This window comes from Paramormyrops kingsleyae, chromosome 19 (assembly GCF_048594095.1).
Source record: "Paramormyrops kingsleyae isolate MSU_618 chromosome 19, PKINGS_0.4, whole genome shotgun sequence".
NCBI lineage: Eukaryota > Metazoa > Chordata > Actinopteri > Osteoglossiformes > Mormyridae > Paramormyrops > Paramormyrops kingsleyae.
The window spans coordinates 8,664,505-8,679,935 of record NC_132815.1 but is presented as its reverse complement, the minus strand read 5'-3'; the positions used below and the strand labels follow the sequence as shown (position 1 = coordinate 8,679,935).

General features: G+C 48.2%; 1 protein-coding gene across 3 annotated transcripts; it reads right to left on the bottom strand.

Annotated features, from left to right (window-relative positions):
- Window positions 1-1,067: 1,067 nt before the first annotated feature.
- Window positions 1,068-14,913, bottom strand: LOC111854050 (uridine-cytidine kinase-like 1). 3 transcript variants are annotated; one of them, XM_072702698.1, is made up of 15 exons: window positions 14,772-14,913; window positions 13,370-13,572; window positions 11,954-12,060; window positions 11,556-11,726; window positions 10,691-10,762; window positions 8,816-9,005; window positions 8,483-8,544; window positions 6,998-7,014; window positions 5,662-5,760; window positions 5,417-5,510; window positions 5,165-5,227; window positions 4,945-5,067; window positions 4,289-4,396; window positions 3,596-3,752; window positions 1,068-3,168 (listed from the first exon to the last, which is right to left on the bottom strand). In XM_072702698.1, exons 1-15 carry the CDS (start codon window positions 14,858-14,860, stop codon window positions 3,092-3,094), a joined length of 1,632 nt encoding a protein of 543 aa, XP_072558799.1. In that variant the 5' UTR covers window positions 14,861-14,913; the 3' UTR covers window positions 1,068-3,091. The 3 variants fall into 3 exon arrangements, with proteins under 3 accessions (XP_072558799.1, XP_072558797.1, XP_072558798.1); XM_072702696.1 differs by lacking the exon at window positions 6,998-7,014 and adding an exon at window positions 6,364-6,383; XM_072702697.1 differs by lacking the exon at window positions 6,998-7,014 and adding an exon at window positions 6,364-6,383 and having other exon boundaries at window positions 8,816-9,011; window positions 10,697-10,762.
- Between the last annotated feature and the right edge of the window lie 518 nt (window positions 14,914-15,431).

Genomic DNA, 15,431 nt, shown 5'->3' with positions numbered 1-15,431 from the left:
TGAGGGCACCCACACACATTGTGAAGGTTCCGGTCACCCAAGACAGACCATACCAAGGGAGGATCGTCGTATTGTGTGCCAAGCATTACAGAACCCCATGACATCTGCGCCTGCCATCCGGACACAGGTATTGGACTCTACAACACCCCGTGTCATCCTGAACTCGACGACTGGCATCAACCGGACTACGGGTTCGCCGTCCCATGCGTAGGCTGCCGTTAACACCAGCGCAGAGATGGCTGCCTTTGCAGTGGAGCCGTAACATGGAGGCATGGACTCATGACGAGTGGCGTCCTACCATGTTCAGCGATGAATCTCGGTCCTGCATTACCACGGATGACTGTCATGTGCGCGTATGGCAATGACGAGGGGAGAGGACCAATCCTGTAGAAAGACTCACCGGCGTTACTCCTGGCATCACGGTGTGAGGAGCCAGAGTGTGACTTCAGGTCATCTCTGACAGTGATTCGGGGGACTGACAGCACAGCGCTACGTCAGTGACATCCTGCGTCCACATGCCTCCTGAGACAGCACCCTGGTACAGTCTTTCAACAAGACAACGCCCGTCCACACAGGGCACTCGTGCCTATGGACTGCCACCGTCACGCTGAGATCCTCCTGTGGACGGCCAGGTCCCCCGATCTTTCCCTAATGAGCATCTGCAGGATCTGGAGGGCCAGTTACAACAGGAAGCTAAAAAAATAAAAAGGCACCTGCATTCCAAAATACACGTTTTTTTTTACTATTTCTTGTAGCGTTGCCGGCAAACGTATCGTCTGCGTATGACTGCAGAGATTTACTTCCAGCAGGCTGAATAATGGCTAATTACGGTATTCGATCACAGTGGATCATAAAACATACACAATAATGTTAATAAATCCGTGTAACAGGCTGTGCTTTCAGACAGGTAGAAATAATGTTTCTCTCAGGCTCGTTAAACAAGTCACCTACGAGCGTCGTCTTGAGCCATTAAGTAATTAATTTTTTTACACAGTTGACTATATGTAAAGTTCTAACAAAATACGTAGAGAACCCAAAGTCTCATATTAAATCAAGGACCCCAAATGTGTGTTTCTATGACCTTTATTTTACTCATGTAGACACAAAATGATCAAACTATCACTAATAAAAATCGCTTTAAGCAGAGAGTAAACAAAACCTCTTGTAACGGTAATGTCGTGATGTTTCAGTCTTCAAGTTCACTTGCAGCTTAATTTTTGGTCAAAGCAGCTGTTAACCTATTTTAAAATGAACGAGGCATAAAAACTTGGCATTTTTAGCTTTAAAAATGTCATATCGTGACATTCAAGGACTGGGGGCTGAAAACCCTTTAACACTACTCAACAAATATTAACGCAGTCTACAAACGATTCATGGCAGTGATCTACATAACGGGAGTAACTATCCACAAAATGAGTGTCTGTGCCGTATTTTTAAGTGGTTAAAACAAACTAGTATGCTCACAATATCAAGTAGTTCAAATTAAAGGCAGGATGCGTAGTAATTTGTCAACAGGACCATCTGCGGTACCATCGGCACTCCGGCTTAACAAGCTGCTTGCTTTTCACCAAAACCAAGTTATAATGGACAGGTTCTCCTCTGAAGAAGAGTTATAAGGCCCAGACTAGATTAGAACAGCACACTTACAGAGAAACATTCCCCGACCAGCAGTCCAAAGATAGACTGTGTGCTTGATTATGTCCGACCTCTGGACATAATGCAAAAAGGAAAAAAAAAAAAAAAAAAAAAAAAAAAAGATTCAGCTCGTTTAGTGCCACAGCCGGAGCTTGTTAACGCCAAACACTGGCACCAAACGTCGGGTCACGCTTTCTGGGTCAGATGCTATAAAGCACAACCTGATGCGAAGCCAGCTGCCGCTCGATCCAGCAGCAGAACGCATGGTTGTCGCTCTGAGTCAGGACCCGCTGCACCTCACTATCGCTGCGCTCTCTTACCAACCTGGGATTCAAGTTTCCGGCTATAAAGACACTGCTCTCTTCAAAGACGGTTTACACCAAGACACGGCAACACCCAGAATGCAGTGAGAGTACAGACGTCCCTGATCATTAAATGAACAGGGCAAATAACTTAAGTAGAAGTGTCATTCAAGTATGATAACCCAGAAAACTGGGTTTAAGGTGGAAGTCCATACACCTAAACATCGGCTTCAGTTGGAACACAAAGACAGAGAGAATCCTAAGCCACAGGGCACCTGGCTCTCGATACCATTTTCACTGCACATCCAGTTATCCAACCCCCCCCCCCCCCCCCAAACCACAGCAGTCCCTTTCACGAAGGGATTATCCACGATGCCCTTTCTTTAAACCATAAGAATAATTCTGAAATTAAACCAGGTTTGAATGGGCAGAGTCTTCAGCTGGGTAGAGACATTTTAAATGGCTAGTTAATTTATTTTACAGTACACTGCATGAAGGCCTTCACTGACACCCTCTTCTCACATCAAAGATCCCTGTATCATGGTGTCCAGCGGTGGTTTTTTTTGCCAAGTCGTCCCACGTGCATCCCATCTCATCACGGCTCCTGCACAATCACAGCCGGGCCCCGATTTCCAAACCTAACCTGAAACCTCATAAAACCATTGTAACGTCTCTCCTATATGCTTGCTAGCAAAGTCTATATAATATATTAGAGTGGAGTAGCAGTGGGGGAAAAAAAATGTAATGTTCAAGAAGCAGACTGTCGCCCACCCCTAGCACATCCATATGCACAGAGCTGCTGGGAATTAGTGGAGCTGCTGAACTCAAAATCAGGGGCCAGAAGACCTCTAATCGGGTGGTAGGCAGACCAAGGACCTTCAAGACCAGAGCGGTTCCTTCTGAAAGTGCAGCAGGGGTTTGCTGCCTGCAACTAGGCTGGAGGTAAACCCAAAAAACTAAAGTCGGTCAGTCATGCAGAGGTCAGTTCACCAGAAACCTACGGTCGAGCGAGAAGCTAAACCCCTCGTAGGAGCCAGGGGTTGCACCAAGATGTCTGGGCTGTGGAGGGGGGGACGGGCAGGGCGGCCGGGGGGCAAATGCCAGGGGTGGAGATGCGTCGCGGGGCACAAACGGGGCAGGGGCAGGCTGCATCCTCAGTGGTCCATGCCCTCGTCAGTCTCATACCAGTCAGAAGGAGGATCTGTCCCAAAGTATCGATCTCCGAAGTTTCCTACAGAAAACAAGCAGCACAGGAGTTTGCTATGTACTGTGCAAAAGTCTCGGGCCGTCAAAGAAAATGATGTTAAAATGATCTTCATGATGGTGTAAAACTATGATGCGTTAGTGTCTCAGCTTAGTCATTTCTAAACGCCTCCTAAAGTCACCCCAGGATCTGCAGCCACCCTCCGACACACACAAGCACGTCTTTACCTCAAAAAAAAAAAATCCTATTCGTTTTTGTTGTGTCACTCTTAATTTGCAAGGTGGTATGTTAAATTGTATTTTTCGTTCTGAGCAAACGCATGCTTACTACCCAGATAAACAGTTCCAAGAATATCCTTTGACTGCCCAAGACTTGTGCACAGGTCTGTACCTTTAATCTGTCCGATTTGGCTATAGGTGTCGCTAATATCTGCAGGGGGAGCTGTCGCGCTCACCTATCCCTGGGATGATGTGGAACTCGTCGTTGACCTTCTTGTCCACAGCGGTGGTGATGATGCGCACCTTGGGGAAGGCGTAGGCCACGGAGTGGACGCCCATCTCCGCCATCAGCAGCGACAGCAGGAAGATCTTGTCCTCCTGCACGTCGTGGTCCTGCAGAGGATGGAAGGGGACGTGCGTCACCGGGCAGGTGGTGCTTACTGGACCAGGTCTCCTCAGTCTCTCAATCCCAGTCACCGATGACAGATGTCCTACTGGGCGTAGACAGATTCTGGCTACTGAGCTTCACAGAACTGGCAGGAAGACACCAGTAGTTACTTCTGGATAAGAATAAGGTAGAAGACTAGTATCTCCCAGATAGGCAGGGCCCTTCCAGCGGGATGGGAGTGCATGGCCTGGGTATTGCCTGACAGAACAACATTTCCTTTCTTGTTTCAGTAAAAAGTGTGTTCGATTTCTATCAAGAAGCATGAATCATCCAGCCTGCCTCCTCAGTTATTTCACTGGGGGTACAGCAAGCTCCCCCCTCTCCCATAATGTCCCAGTACCGACAGGATACACAAGGCTTTGATTACACTGTCAGCCACCGGCAGGTTCATCCTAATAAGAACTGAAAGTAACTAATGGAAAGATGGCTGAGCTTGTCAGTGTCCCCCCCCTCCCCCCCCCACGCCGACGATGGTGCGCACCAGCAGGACCCGGACGGCCATGAGGGCCGCAGCCCCCGTGGACACGGTGCTGTCCATCAGGATCACGTAGTCCTCACTGATGTCTTTAGGGAGACGCAGGTAGTGAAGCTGGAAGATAAACAGCAGCATTAACAAGGGGAGTACAGCAGGGGGCGCAGCGGTAAAGGATCCACACTCGCCATCACCAAGCGGCCCGAACGCCCCCCCCCCCCCATGAGCAAACGAGCAAAACCTACATAACCTGTCAGCTATGCATCCCATAGGCACCCAAAAATAATACCATTCCAGTTTATTATCCAATACATTTAATTTAAATAATTAAAAAAAAGAACAATGAAGACAATATATACTTAACCACTTAAGGGAATTATTTTAGGTAAAGCAAGTGTATCCCTGCCTTATTTGTATAGCAGAGTGTCTCGCTATTAATTAATTTAGGTGCAGAGCTCCTTCCTCAGACCCCCCCCTGAGAAGGAGGGCACCTGCTTCCTGCCCAACAGCCTCACACGACATTCCCGACGCTCCGGGCCGAGGGGGGAGACGTCACGGTGCAAAGCGGGCACTGAGAGACCCCCGGAAGCACGAGTTTATCTGTGCTCTGTAAGGGTGACCCAGCGGTACATGCTGCGTAGGTGATGTCACAGGTCACACGGCACCTCAGGCTCGCCCGTGTCGTGGTTGGTCTGAATGAGGATCTTCCCCAGCCGGATGTCTTTGCACACGGCGGTCAGGGCCTGCTCCATGGTCTCGCCCGCCCTGAGGACGGACACGCCTGCGATCTGAGGACAAGCACACTGTGTTATCAGGCCAAACAGCAACGGCCACGAATCCTCCCCTAAACCCCCCCCCCCCCCCTCCCCCTTTAAGGGAACCTACCCTTTTGCCACCGAGTCTCTTCCCCTCATAAATGCTTCCTTGGGGGGTCTCCACAGACACTGTCTGGAGAAGGAGAGAAGAGAAAGAGAGAGTCACACATCCGCGTTGACTTCCTGGGCACAACGGAAAATGTCAAGCTGAAGTCACATGCAGAAAAAGGAGGAGTTTCACTGGCACGATGGTGTCGTCTTCGTCCGTCACCTGGGTGGCACCGGACTGGGGGAGACATCATTCCGGCTTTATTAGACTCACCTCCAGTGGCAGGAAGGACAGGGCGTGTTCGATCAGGAGGCGCATTAATCTCTTGGAGTAGAAAATAAACTCGTCCCGATTCGTGTCCTTATTCCTGAGAAAACCAGAAGAGGGCGCTAAAAAACGTCAGGCACCAGGGCATCCGACGGGCTGTTGGGTCCGAATGGCCCAACTGGAATCACGCCCCTTAAAATGCATGACCTGCAGAGATGATGGTTTAGTTTGGTGGCGGCGGGGCATGGTACCTGATGATGGTGTGCATTCCTCGCACCTGCGGCGTGCTCTCCATCACGCTTAGCGTGGCAGGCAAAGGCTGCCCTTGGTGGGCGGAAGCCAGGGCGGATCTGGGGGGGGGGGGTGTAGGGGATGGTGGAGAGTCAGAGCAAGACCTCTTCGAGTTAAACCATGAGACACACAGCACATAGGCAGCAAAAAAGCACTTGAAGGCAGTGAGAAAAGGGGGGGGGGGGGTACTGATGCACACAGAAATAGGTGGGGGGGGGGGGGGTGAGACATCTAGGGTTAGTGCAGGCAGGCTGGCAACAACAATGGTTAAGTGTCTTCAGAGCTAGGGGTCAAGGGGCCAAAAAGGCCACCAGACTGGGAAGCCTGGAGATCCCAGAGGAAAATGGACCACAAACTTGGGGCGTGATGCTAATTACATGGATCGACTATTTGGGCCAAAAACCGATTTCGTACTCCACCGTCACACTGCGGCGGTATTCCGCACCGTGGACGGTCAGGAAGCCAGCGGCTACCGGCCACATTATTGTTGCCAACAAGGACATGGTTTGGCAAATGCTAATCGCTCATTCGCCTCTAAGAAAGCTAGTGCTTAAGAAAGAAAATAAAATGCGAAAGGTGAGCAACGAAGACGAAAGGAAAGGGGTCCTGGGCAAACGTTAGAGAGGCACAGAAACCAAAAGGATGCAGGGGTTTATTCTCACATATCCCAGCGGAGTTTCCTCTGGAGAAGGTGACACATATTCATTTGACAAGTGACGACAAAGACGAGAGGGGACAAAGAGGGAAAGAAGAGACATCGGAATTAGACGGCAGCACCGATAGGAGGCCACAGAGAGCGGTGCGCGTGAGAGATGGGCCCACACTGATGACCGGGGGTGTCAAAGCCTGATAAACACCTTCCTGTGGCCAAAGAAGCTGGCTGAACTGCAGCCAGACACCGATCACAACCTTAATCCCACCCCAATAAAGAGACACTAAAAATACGAATAAAGAGGAGAGCTAGCTGTCAGCTGAAAGACAAACGAAAGGTACTTCGAAATGAGGTCCACAGGAAGGCGGCCTGGCCGTGGATCCATACTGACACCCACCATCACAGTGCTGGCCAGCCTCTCTGCCGCACGCCACGCTCGAGCACAGACACAGGGATGCAAGGAACAGCAGCCTGCGCGGCCAAATTAAAGGCGTTTTGGGCCTCGCTGACAAAACTGCGGGCCAAAAAAAACAAAAACAAAAATCGCCCTAACAGGCCGGCCTGCTCACCCCGTCCCCGTGTCCTCCTGCCCGCTCTCTCCTGCTTACACACGGAAGGGAACGACAACACACGGGCAGTCATACCTCACGGTGATCTCGCGCTGATGCGGTTAAGAGTGCATTCAGGTCAGGGTTTAGCAAACGTGCCGTTACAGATAGACAGGGGGGAGAGAAATGAGAGAGAGAAAAAAAAAAAAAAAAAATCACGTGACTGCTGGAATGTGCTGTTCCAAATGGCAAGCCAGACCAGCGCCCCCTGGAGGGCGGGTAATGTTAGGGTGTGGCAGCACCTTTAGCTTTTTGCCATGGATCACAGCGGAAAGGTCATGTTTTCATAAGGTTACACGGCAACAGCTTCTCTATAATCGCATGTGTATACGCACCATTTGGCAGATATTCAGCTTGAAAACTGCAGGCAATTTCATGCATCAGTTTTGCTACGTGATTCGATAACTAAACAGTGACATAAGCCGCAATGAAATAAACATGAATTTTGGGGGAACAGAAAAAGGATTTTGAGATGTTATTTCTCTCTCAGCTAAAACACACTTCCAGAACATGAGCCTGGTGCCAGGAAGGTGTATCGACATGGTCGATCTCACATTTCATGGCATCAATGAAGCTGGGGGTGAACAACCACAGCAGCCTAGCCCTCTGCAGCGACCGGGCATGCTTCATTACTGTCAAAGGGGACTACCATGCAGTGCTTCATTACTACCAACGGGTAGATCGGGTACTATGATGCAGTGCTTCATTACTGTCAAGGGGTACTATGATGCAGTGCTTCATTACTGTCAAGGGGTACTATGATGCAGTGCTTCATTACTGTCAAGGGGTACTATGATGCAGTGCTTCATTACTACCAACAGGTACTTCTGATACTATGATTCAGTGCTTCATTCACACCACCAACAGTGCCAAGACAAACATTTCTGCCCCCTCATCTAAATTGACTGATGCATTTATCCAAAGCGACCCAAGAGGTTTATGGATATGAAGGCGGCAGAAACGCAATGGAACAATTTTCTGCGGATATCAAGGTCGCTTACGATAAAAGCATCTGTGAAAATACAGTCCCACAGCCCTGGTCTTAGAGGCTGAACATGCAGGTTTTGATTCAATATGCTACCCAGTGGTTAAACTCAATTTCTTGCATTTCAGTTTTGCAGATGCGTTGAGAAAGAAAAAAAAAAAAACAAATGCTCAAGAACCTCATTTTTAACTGTAGCACCAAAATTCGTACAAAATTCAGCTGATTATACTGTCAGGAATCCAAGCCAAAAAAAACCAACCTCATTAACAGAAAAACTAATTAGTTCCAGCGAACCCGTCTGTAAACGAGCTCCGCCAAAGCAGCTCAGATCACACTGATATTTCAACTCGCAAAACATGATGAATGGCTAAGCGAGTCGATGTACATTTTCAGGCAAGCGTTCAGTTATTAGCACAAGTAAAGCCAATTACTCAAGATGGGGGGGGGGCTCCAGCACAAGGACCAGGAAACCAAGCTGAGACACACAAGCACCCTGCCTTACCCACACTGGGAGCGAGACTCCGCCCCCTACGTACCTTCTCCAGCTGGCTGTGCACGTGCTGCACGATCAGGTCCAGGGCCACAAAGTTCTCCCCTCCTGTGAACATGCACTGCTGGTTTAACACTGTGACTTATAGACACACGGCCCCACTTTCACATCACCTGATATTAAACATTGGTGTCTGGACTAGATTAATGCTCCTAAACGTAAGTATTACAGTGTCACCTGCAGAGGTGAGGATACATGACCGGCTATCGACACACTCGATAATCATACCCAAGCTGCAGAATTTACCTTTGTTACCGAGGCGTAACGCAGCCGCCACGAGCCCGGACCCCGCAGGTCTGTCCCGCCCTGGGTCACTCACCCCTGGGGACCACAATGTCAGCCACCTGCACCGTGGGCTCGATGTACTGCTCGAAGGCTGGCTTCACAAACTTGTTGTACTGCTTGATCACTCCGGCGATGTCGCGCCCTCGCTCCGTGATGTTCCTCTTCAGGCGACGGACCAGCCGGATGTCCGAGTCCGTGTCCACAAACACCTTCATGTCCAGTAGCTTGAGGTCGGGAGAGGGGATGACATCACAGGCCAAAGGTCACTTATCCACCCCCATCTCAGGGCTGAGTTCAGGGGGACACTAAATTTTGCCTGAGCTGGCACTGAGGGATGCCACCTACACATGCTGCTCAGTGGTTGAAGGTAGCTGGACCCAGAATGTATAATCTGCTAGCGAAGGGTAGGTGAGCGATCTGTACCGATCCAGGAAGGCAGGCAGGTCACAGGAAGGAGCTGGGGTCCAGATCAACGATGGAAGCGGACACTGCAGCTTACCGAATGTGCAAAACCCATCCGAGAAGCTTTACAATACCCACCACTTTCATTAAGAAGCTGGCACAAAGGTCTAACACAGAATTCCAGCACCAGTACTATATGCAACCCCCACCGCTCTGCTCCTGAGAGAGGGAATTACAGAACAAGGGGCCCCAAGCCAGGCCCCCCCAGAGGTGAAAAGTTCAGGTCCAGAAAAGACAAATCCAGACCAAGGTTTTGTTTCAACCAACCAATTGAATATGAAGAGTCATAGGCACAGAGTACTCAACTGGCTGGTTGAAGCAAAATCTTGGTCTGGATTTTTACTTTCTGAACCTGAACTTTCCACCCCTGGGCCCTCGCAGGGAAGGCTGCATGCCACGATGACCGGAGCCGGATAAGACATTATTTTGGGTGATGTAGTTCAGCAGTTGGGCAGATCAGTTGTGCACTAGATTGGGAGGGGGGTAATCTTTCAAATGCATACCTTGTCAGAGAAAAAAAAAATGAAAAGCAGGAATAATTACGTACGTATGTACACACATTTTCACACATTTTATTGTTCATTAACTAGATGTCTCTTTGCACCTTTTGTAAAATATACCTCCCTGTTGGGCCATAAGGGGTGTACAGGAAATCATAGAACAAACTCAAGTAATATCAGTCAAAACATCTGGCTTGTAATGCCTGGACTGCATCCTGTCCAAACAGCCGCCTTCAGCAAACAAGTCGTCACAACTTCAAGTTAACAACCTTGGGAAGCCAGGGCAAATATTTACAGAGAGTGAGAGGACAGGCGGCAAGACACCGGACCAGAAACCATGGCACAGGATTAAACCGGCCGCACTGTGCCGCCGACCAGTCAGAGCTCACCGTGAAGAGCACAGAAAGGTGAGAATGGAAGTTTAAAAATCCAAAAACCTAGAAGACAATGTTCAGTAGTGGCCCCATGAATCGCACGCACGCACGTGCACACACACACACACACACACATACACACACACACATACACACACAGAAACACTCACACACACACACAGAATTTCTACAGATTAACTTTTAGGGATCACAATATGCCTGTCATTAATATTTTAGGCATACTACTAATCTGCTTAGCAAATCGTGGCTGTAAGTAAATGTCTGTACAGTTTACACCCATCATCTAAAGCCCTGGAGATTATTGTGAATGCACCATACAATTATGATGTGGCATCGTGGAGCCCTTAAACACCATTTTTATTTACTGATTTATGTCATCGAGGGGGGTGGAGAACATTCCACAAAGCCCCAGCAGGACACTGATTACCAGCCAACGATAAGTACCATTCCAAAACAGGACTATCATTGTGATTGATGACAATGCTGAAACTCACAAGCACCCCCTACAGGTCAAGGAAGCCAATGCATGCCAGACTTCAGAGACACTTGTACCTTTAGCAGCTCCTTGTTGGCAAATGCCAAGATCCCTTCGAAGATGACGACATTGGCCCCATAGACGGTCTTCTGCAAAAGACAGAGGTCATTAAATGAGAACCCAAACACAACAGTAGGGAAACCAAGAAGCTACAGAGATAAGCAAAAAAAACTAAATATTTATGGAGGCTTCTTCGAGGACTGGAACTCACAACTCCAGCACATGCAGCACACCGAAAACAGACAACTGAACGGCAAGTGGGCTTTTGTTTCAGCTCCACCATAATTACTAAGCCAAGGGTAAGAAGCACATTGAGTTTCAGGCTGAAAAGCTCCATGTCCTTCAGGCGTGAAATTTCCTTCTGTCCCAGGAGAACGGGCAGCCCCAAGGATCGGCGCGGACGGCGGTGTCCCCCGTGCTGCCGCCACCACGGATTTCACCAGGTCACAAGTCCCTCACTCCAAAGCCCACACCGTGCTCAGCTTTTAAAAGCCTCACACCCATCGCGGTTTGTCATGGTCTTCATTCACCGTCTGCATTTATCTATCTCATTAGCTCAGCAACTAAATTAACCTTCCTGTGCTGCAACTGCCAACAGAAGGGTAAGTTCAATGCCTAAAGAGCCCACAGCCATCAAAGAATTTCCAGAGCAAGAAGACAAACCCACCCCATAATTAAATGACCAATGAAAGCAAAAAACAAAAAAAAAAACTAGCTTCCTGGACCGCAGGGTTCCTTGAGGTAGCCCTGTGCTGCACAGCACTCTGCTCTGGAGATTCGGCCCAAGATCACGAAGAGTTGAAGCAGTTTGCAAGGGTAGATTTCTTTCAGGGAGGTCAGAGGTCATTTGCCATCATGCTCTGGCTCCACGCAATATCTCACCCACTCCTTCCGCCGACTGTGGGAGGTGAAGTCGTACACGGGCACTTTGACGCTCTTCCCCTTCTTGAGCTTCCTCAACACGCTCACCAGCAGCTCAAAGTCAAAGGCATCCGGGTGGTCGAAGTTGTACTCACTCCTGGCCGCCAGCTCCTGCTCCTCTTTGGTGAAGACCTAGAGGAGCAGAGGGGCAGCAGGAGGAAAGTCGAGGTGCCTTTTGAACGTGCCGTCGTCTGCATGATGGGGCTCCACATCAAACGCACGCAACATCAGAAGGGTTACAGATACTGCTTGTTCACTCTCGTTGTTTAACGTTGTCTGAAGTTGCCTACACACGTCTACCAGAAAAGTGGCACCTGGCGGGCACTATGGGTGGGTATCGTGGCCGTATGCCAGCTCACCTTGTAGAAGGACTCCATGGACAGCAGCACCACCCAGGGAACGTCCAGCGCCTCGATGATCTTGTTGGCCACGGTGGTTTTCCCAGAAGCGCTACCACCACACAGCCCTGTGAAACATGAGGACAGACGCACAGCGACCTTGCGTCACCTCTGCGTCACGCCACCGACCCAACCAACCCACAAACGTCCACTCAATACGACTCGAAAAATAGCGAGAGACCAAGCGTCGCAAACAGAAGAAAACTGGCAGTAATGACCGGAGACAAAGCAGAAGATTCACACCCACAAAACGTGACCCTGTCTCAGGACCGAACAGAACAGCACATTTCACGAAACATATAAAATGTAAGCGATACAACAAACTTAGAGATTAAAATGTGACGACTGTGTAAAAACATGCAGCGTAACAATATTCTAAACAATGCCAAATATCATCTGCCATGATAGGTCTTCCCCAAACCAGTGGGAACCAGTCAGTGCCGACTGCAATACGACCGTACACGAGATGTCCGCATTCTCCTCCTAAGTGAGCCCCTCCCACACACACTTCCCACTTCTCCTTGTTTCTGACCTTTCATACGGGCTGATTATTCCACTCCAGTGGATTTGTTGCCCATTTCCCTCAGTCATGCAGAGGAAGACCGCAGAGGGAGGGTCTTTTTACGGGTATAATCAAACCACCGCACAACCAAGTGTGAAACTGCGACCCGCCAGGCAAGCCCTTCGAAAATAACTGGTTGCATACTAATGAGTGATCACTGAGATCTGGGTTCCCATAACTGTGTTCACAGGTTTGCCGGGACAGAGCCCCACTGTCCTGCCGCTAGTCAGCGGCAAGTACCTCGCTCTACCACAAGGGGGAGACATGGGGCAACTTTAACATGGCGCCAATAGAACGGAATACCCGCATTATGAACACTAATGAAAGTCCATTTATACTGGAATGCAGGACATAACGAAGGGTAAAGACCAGGGGTACTACTATTGTGCTCTTAAGAAGGTTCTCCTACAATGGCTTCAATAAATCTGTATATAGTTGCATAAATGGCTTTGTAGGTCATGTAGGGTAAATAATTAACCTACCCTCCCATAATTTCCCAAAGATTTAATTTACATCTTTAATATTTAGCACACATTTGTCCAAAGCGACATACAAGCGAGGCAAATGCACATCACAAACATACATGCCGTCAAGGAGCCGAATAGGCATGAGTGCAGCGAGGCTGAGCTTCCAGTGAATGGCCAGGTGGCAAAGTGTAGGCAGTACTGGAGCAGGAGCTACACAATGTTGTAAGAACATTCAGGGAACGTAAAGAGGCATCAGGCTTATTTCATGCATTCTATCCATAGTGTGGCCTGTGAGTTAACACCCCAGGGCCTCTCAGTAATGATTAAAAATAAACACCAGGGTCGTACCAATGACAAAGGCCTCCTTAAAGGTGGTTCCTGTAACATTGTACCAGGGGGGGCGCCCTGCAGTGTAGATGGTCCTCTTATTGGTCCTCAACAGGGGAGGCTCTGTCTTGCTCTGGCCAGTTGAGCGTTTCCGTGGTGACAACGAGGGAGTGAGGGGACATTGATGGTTCAGGAGGCTATCCAAGGAATCCTCTCCACTGCCACTGGAGTATAATGGAGAAGCGGGAAAACAGGAACAGGAAGCCAGCATTTTCAGCCCACATTAATCCTTCACACATAAATTGCTGACGTCACTCACAAAAAGCCATCAGACATGCCTTATAAGCTCACGGCTGCCCTGGGGAACCCTGGGAGATGGAGAGTATTACGAAGTCTGTCCTATGGCCAGCTGACAGGGAGAGACCCTCATGCTCGAAAGGCCCTCAAATGTAGCGGCCCACAGAGTTGCCTGTCCGTGTGTCTGAGGGACGGGAGCAAACCTTTCAGCTCCATCCAGGAAAACACACGGCCACCCAGACCAGGGCTGCCACTCACGTGAGTAAGGCTATCATCACTTGGTTGCAGACACAAAGTTAAGCACCAGTGTATTTCCATTATACCCTCATCTCACCGAAAGAAAAAAAAACATACAGAAATCTATCCAGACTCAAAAAAATATCCAGCATTCAAATTACACAAATCCAGCACTCTACATCTCACAGAAAGACAGTGAAACATTTCAGTTTCTGTTGACTATAAAAACCCGCAACGTAACAAGCGCGGAAAACCACACACGTGCAAATGTAGTTTTTGGAGATTAGATTAATATTACAAGATTAACAAACCCTCAGTCGCATTGGACTGTACCAGGAAACTACAAGGCGTAACATACAATTCTGAATTCAAGACACATTTAGGTACTATTAAAACTATAATTAACTACAGAAATAAAATACTACCTTGGTCATTTACCTACTGCAAATAGCCACGTCGCCAGAGCGTCAGCAACAGCAAAACTACCACGCTTTTTTCCATGAATATTGGACAGTGATGTCAAAATATCTATCCATCCATTTAGTACAATCGTCTAACTGAATAAATCCTCATTTTAAGACAGAAACGGTGCCCCAAAACGACACTTATTGCCATAAGTGATCTCACACACCACTGAGAAACTATACTATAAAACTAACATATATCCTTACCCAACGTTTATTACTATACAAATGTGATCTACATTGAAAAATACAACAAAATGCATTGCCTTCTTTTAATAATGTTTAACGGCTTATTGCCCGGCTGGCAGGCTAACTAGCTGCATAGCTACGTGTCGTCACCTAGACACAAAAATGTCCTGCATCACTGGGCGGCAAAATCATCTCAGACGTTATGGGATGCACTCACATGCACCGTCGCATATTACCTGAAAGACCTGGTTACTGAACGATCATCTTCCTCCCCTTCTTCCCTTTGTTGCATCTCAGCTTCCACTTCGCTTATACTCACTGCCATCTTTCAATCTCTTGGTCCTTTACCGCGAAAACACGTACCAACAAGCGTGCGTCTGATCCGCGCACCGCAGTGCATTCTGGTTAATATAGTTCACAACGGAACGGCGCTATTTATTAGCCAACCTGAAATATTATGGGTTTTTATTAGGAGCCAAACAACAATGAAAACGAAATCACATATTGCTCTATTGGATTTGGAAAATACAGGGACTTGTGCAAAACGTTTTCCCTCGGATTAGTGGCTAAAACCTAACATGTTCACTCTTGTATTATTCCGTGTAGGCAGGAATAGATGCTTTTTCCTGAAGGAAAATAATTTTTTTTATCTTATGTTAATTTTTATTTTCTTTGGAATATTTTACAACTATGCAGGACAGTATAAGTTTAAGTGTAGTTTTGTTGAGTACAATGGAGAAAAAAAAATCAGAATACCTACCTAACTATGTGATTCACTTAATATGAATCCATAGGTGTGATGCGTAGCCTACATGGAACTGTAAGAAGTGGAGAGCAGTCTACTTAGTCCATTCAGGACGTGAATGATAATATTTGGGTGCCTTGCACTTCATTAA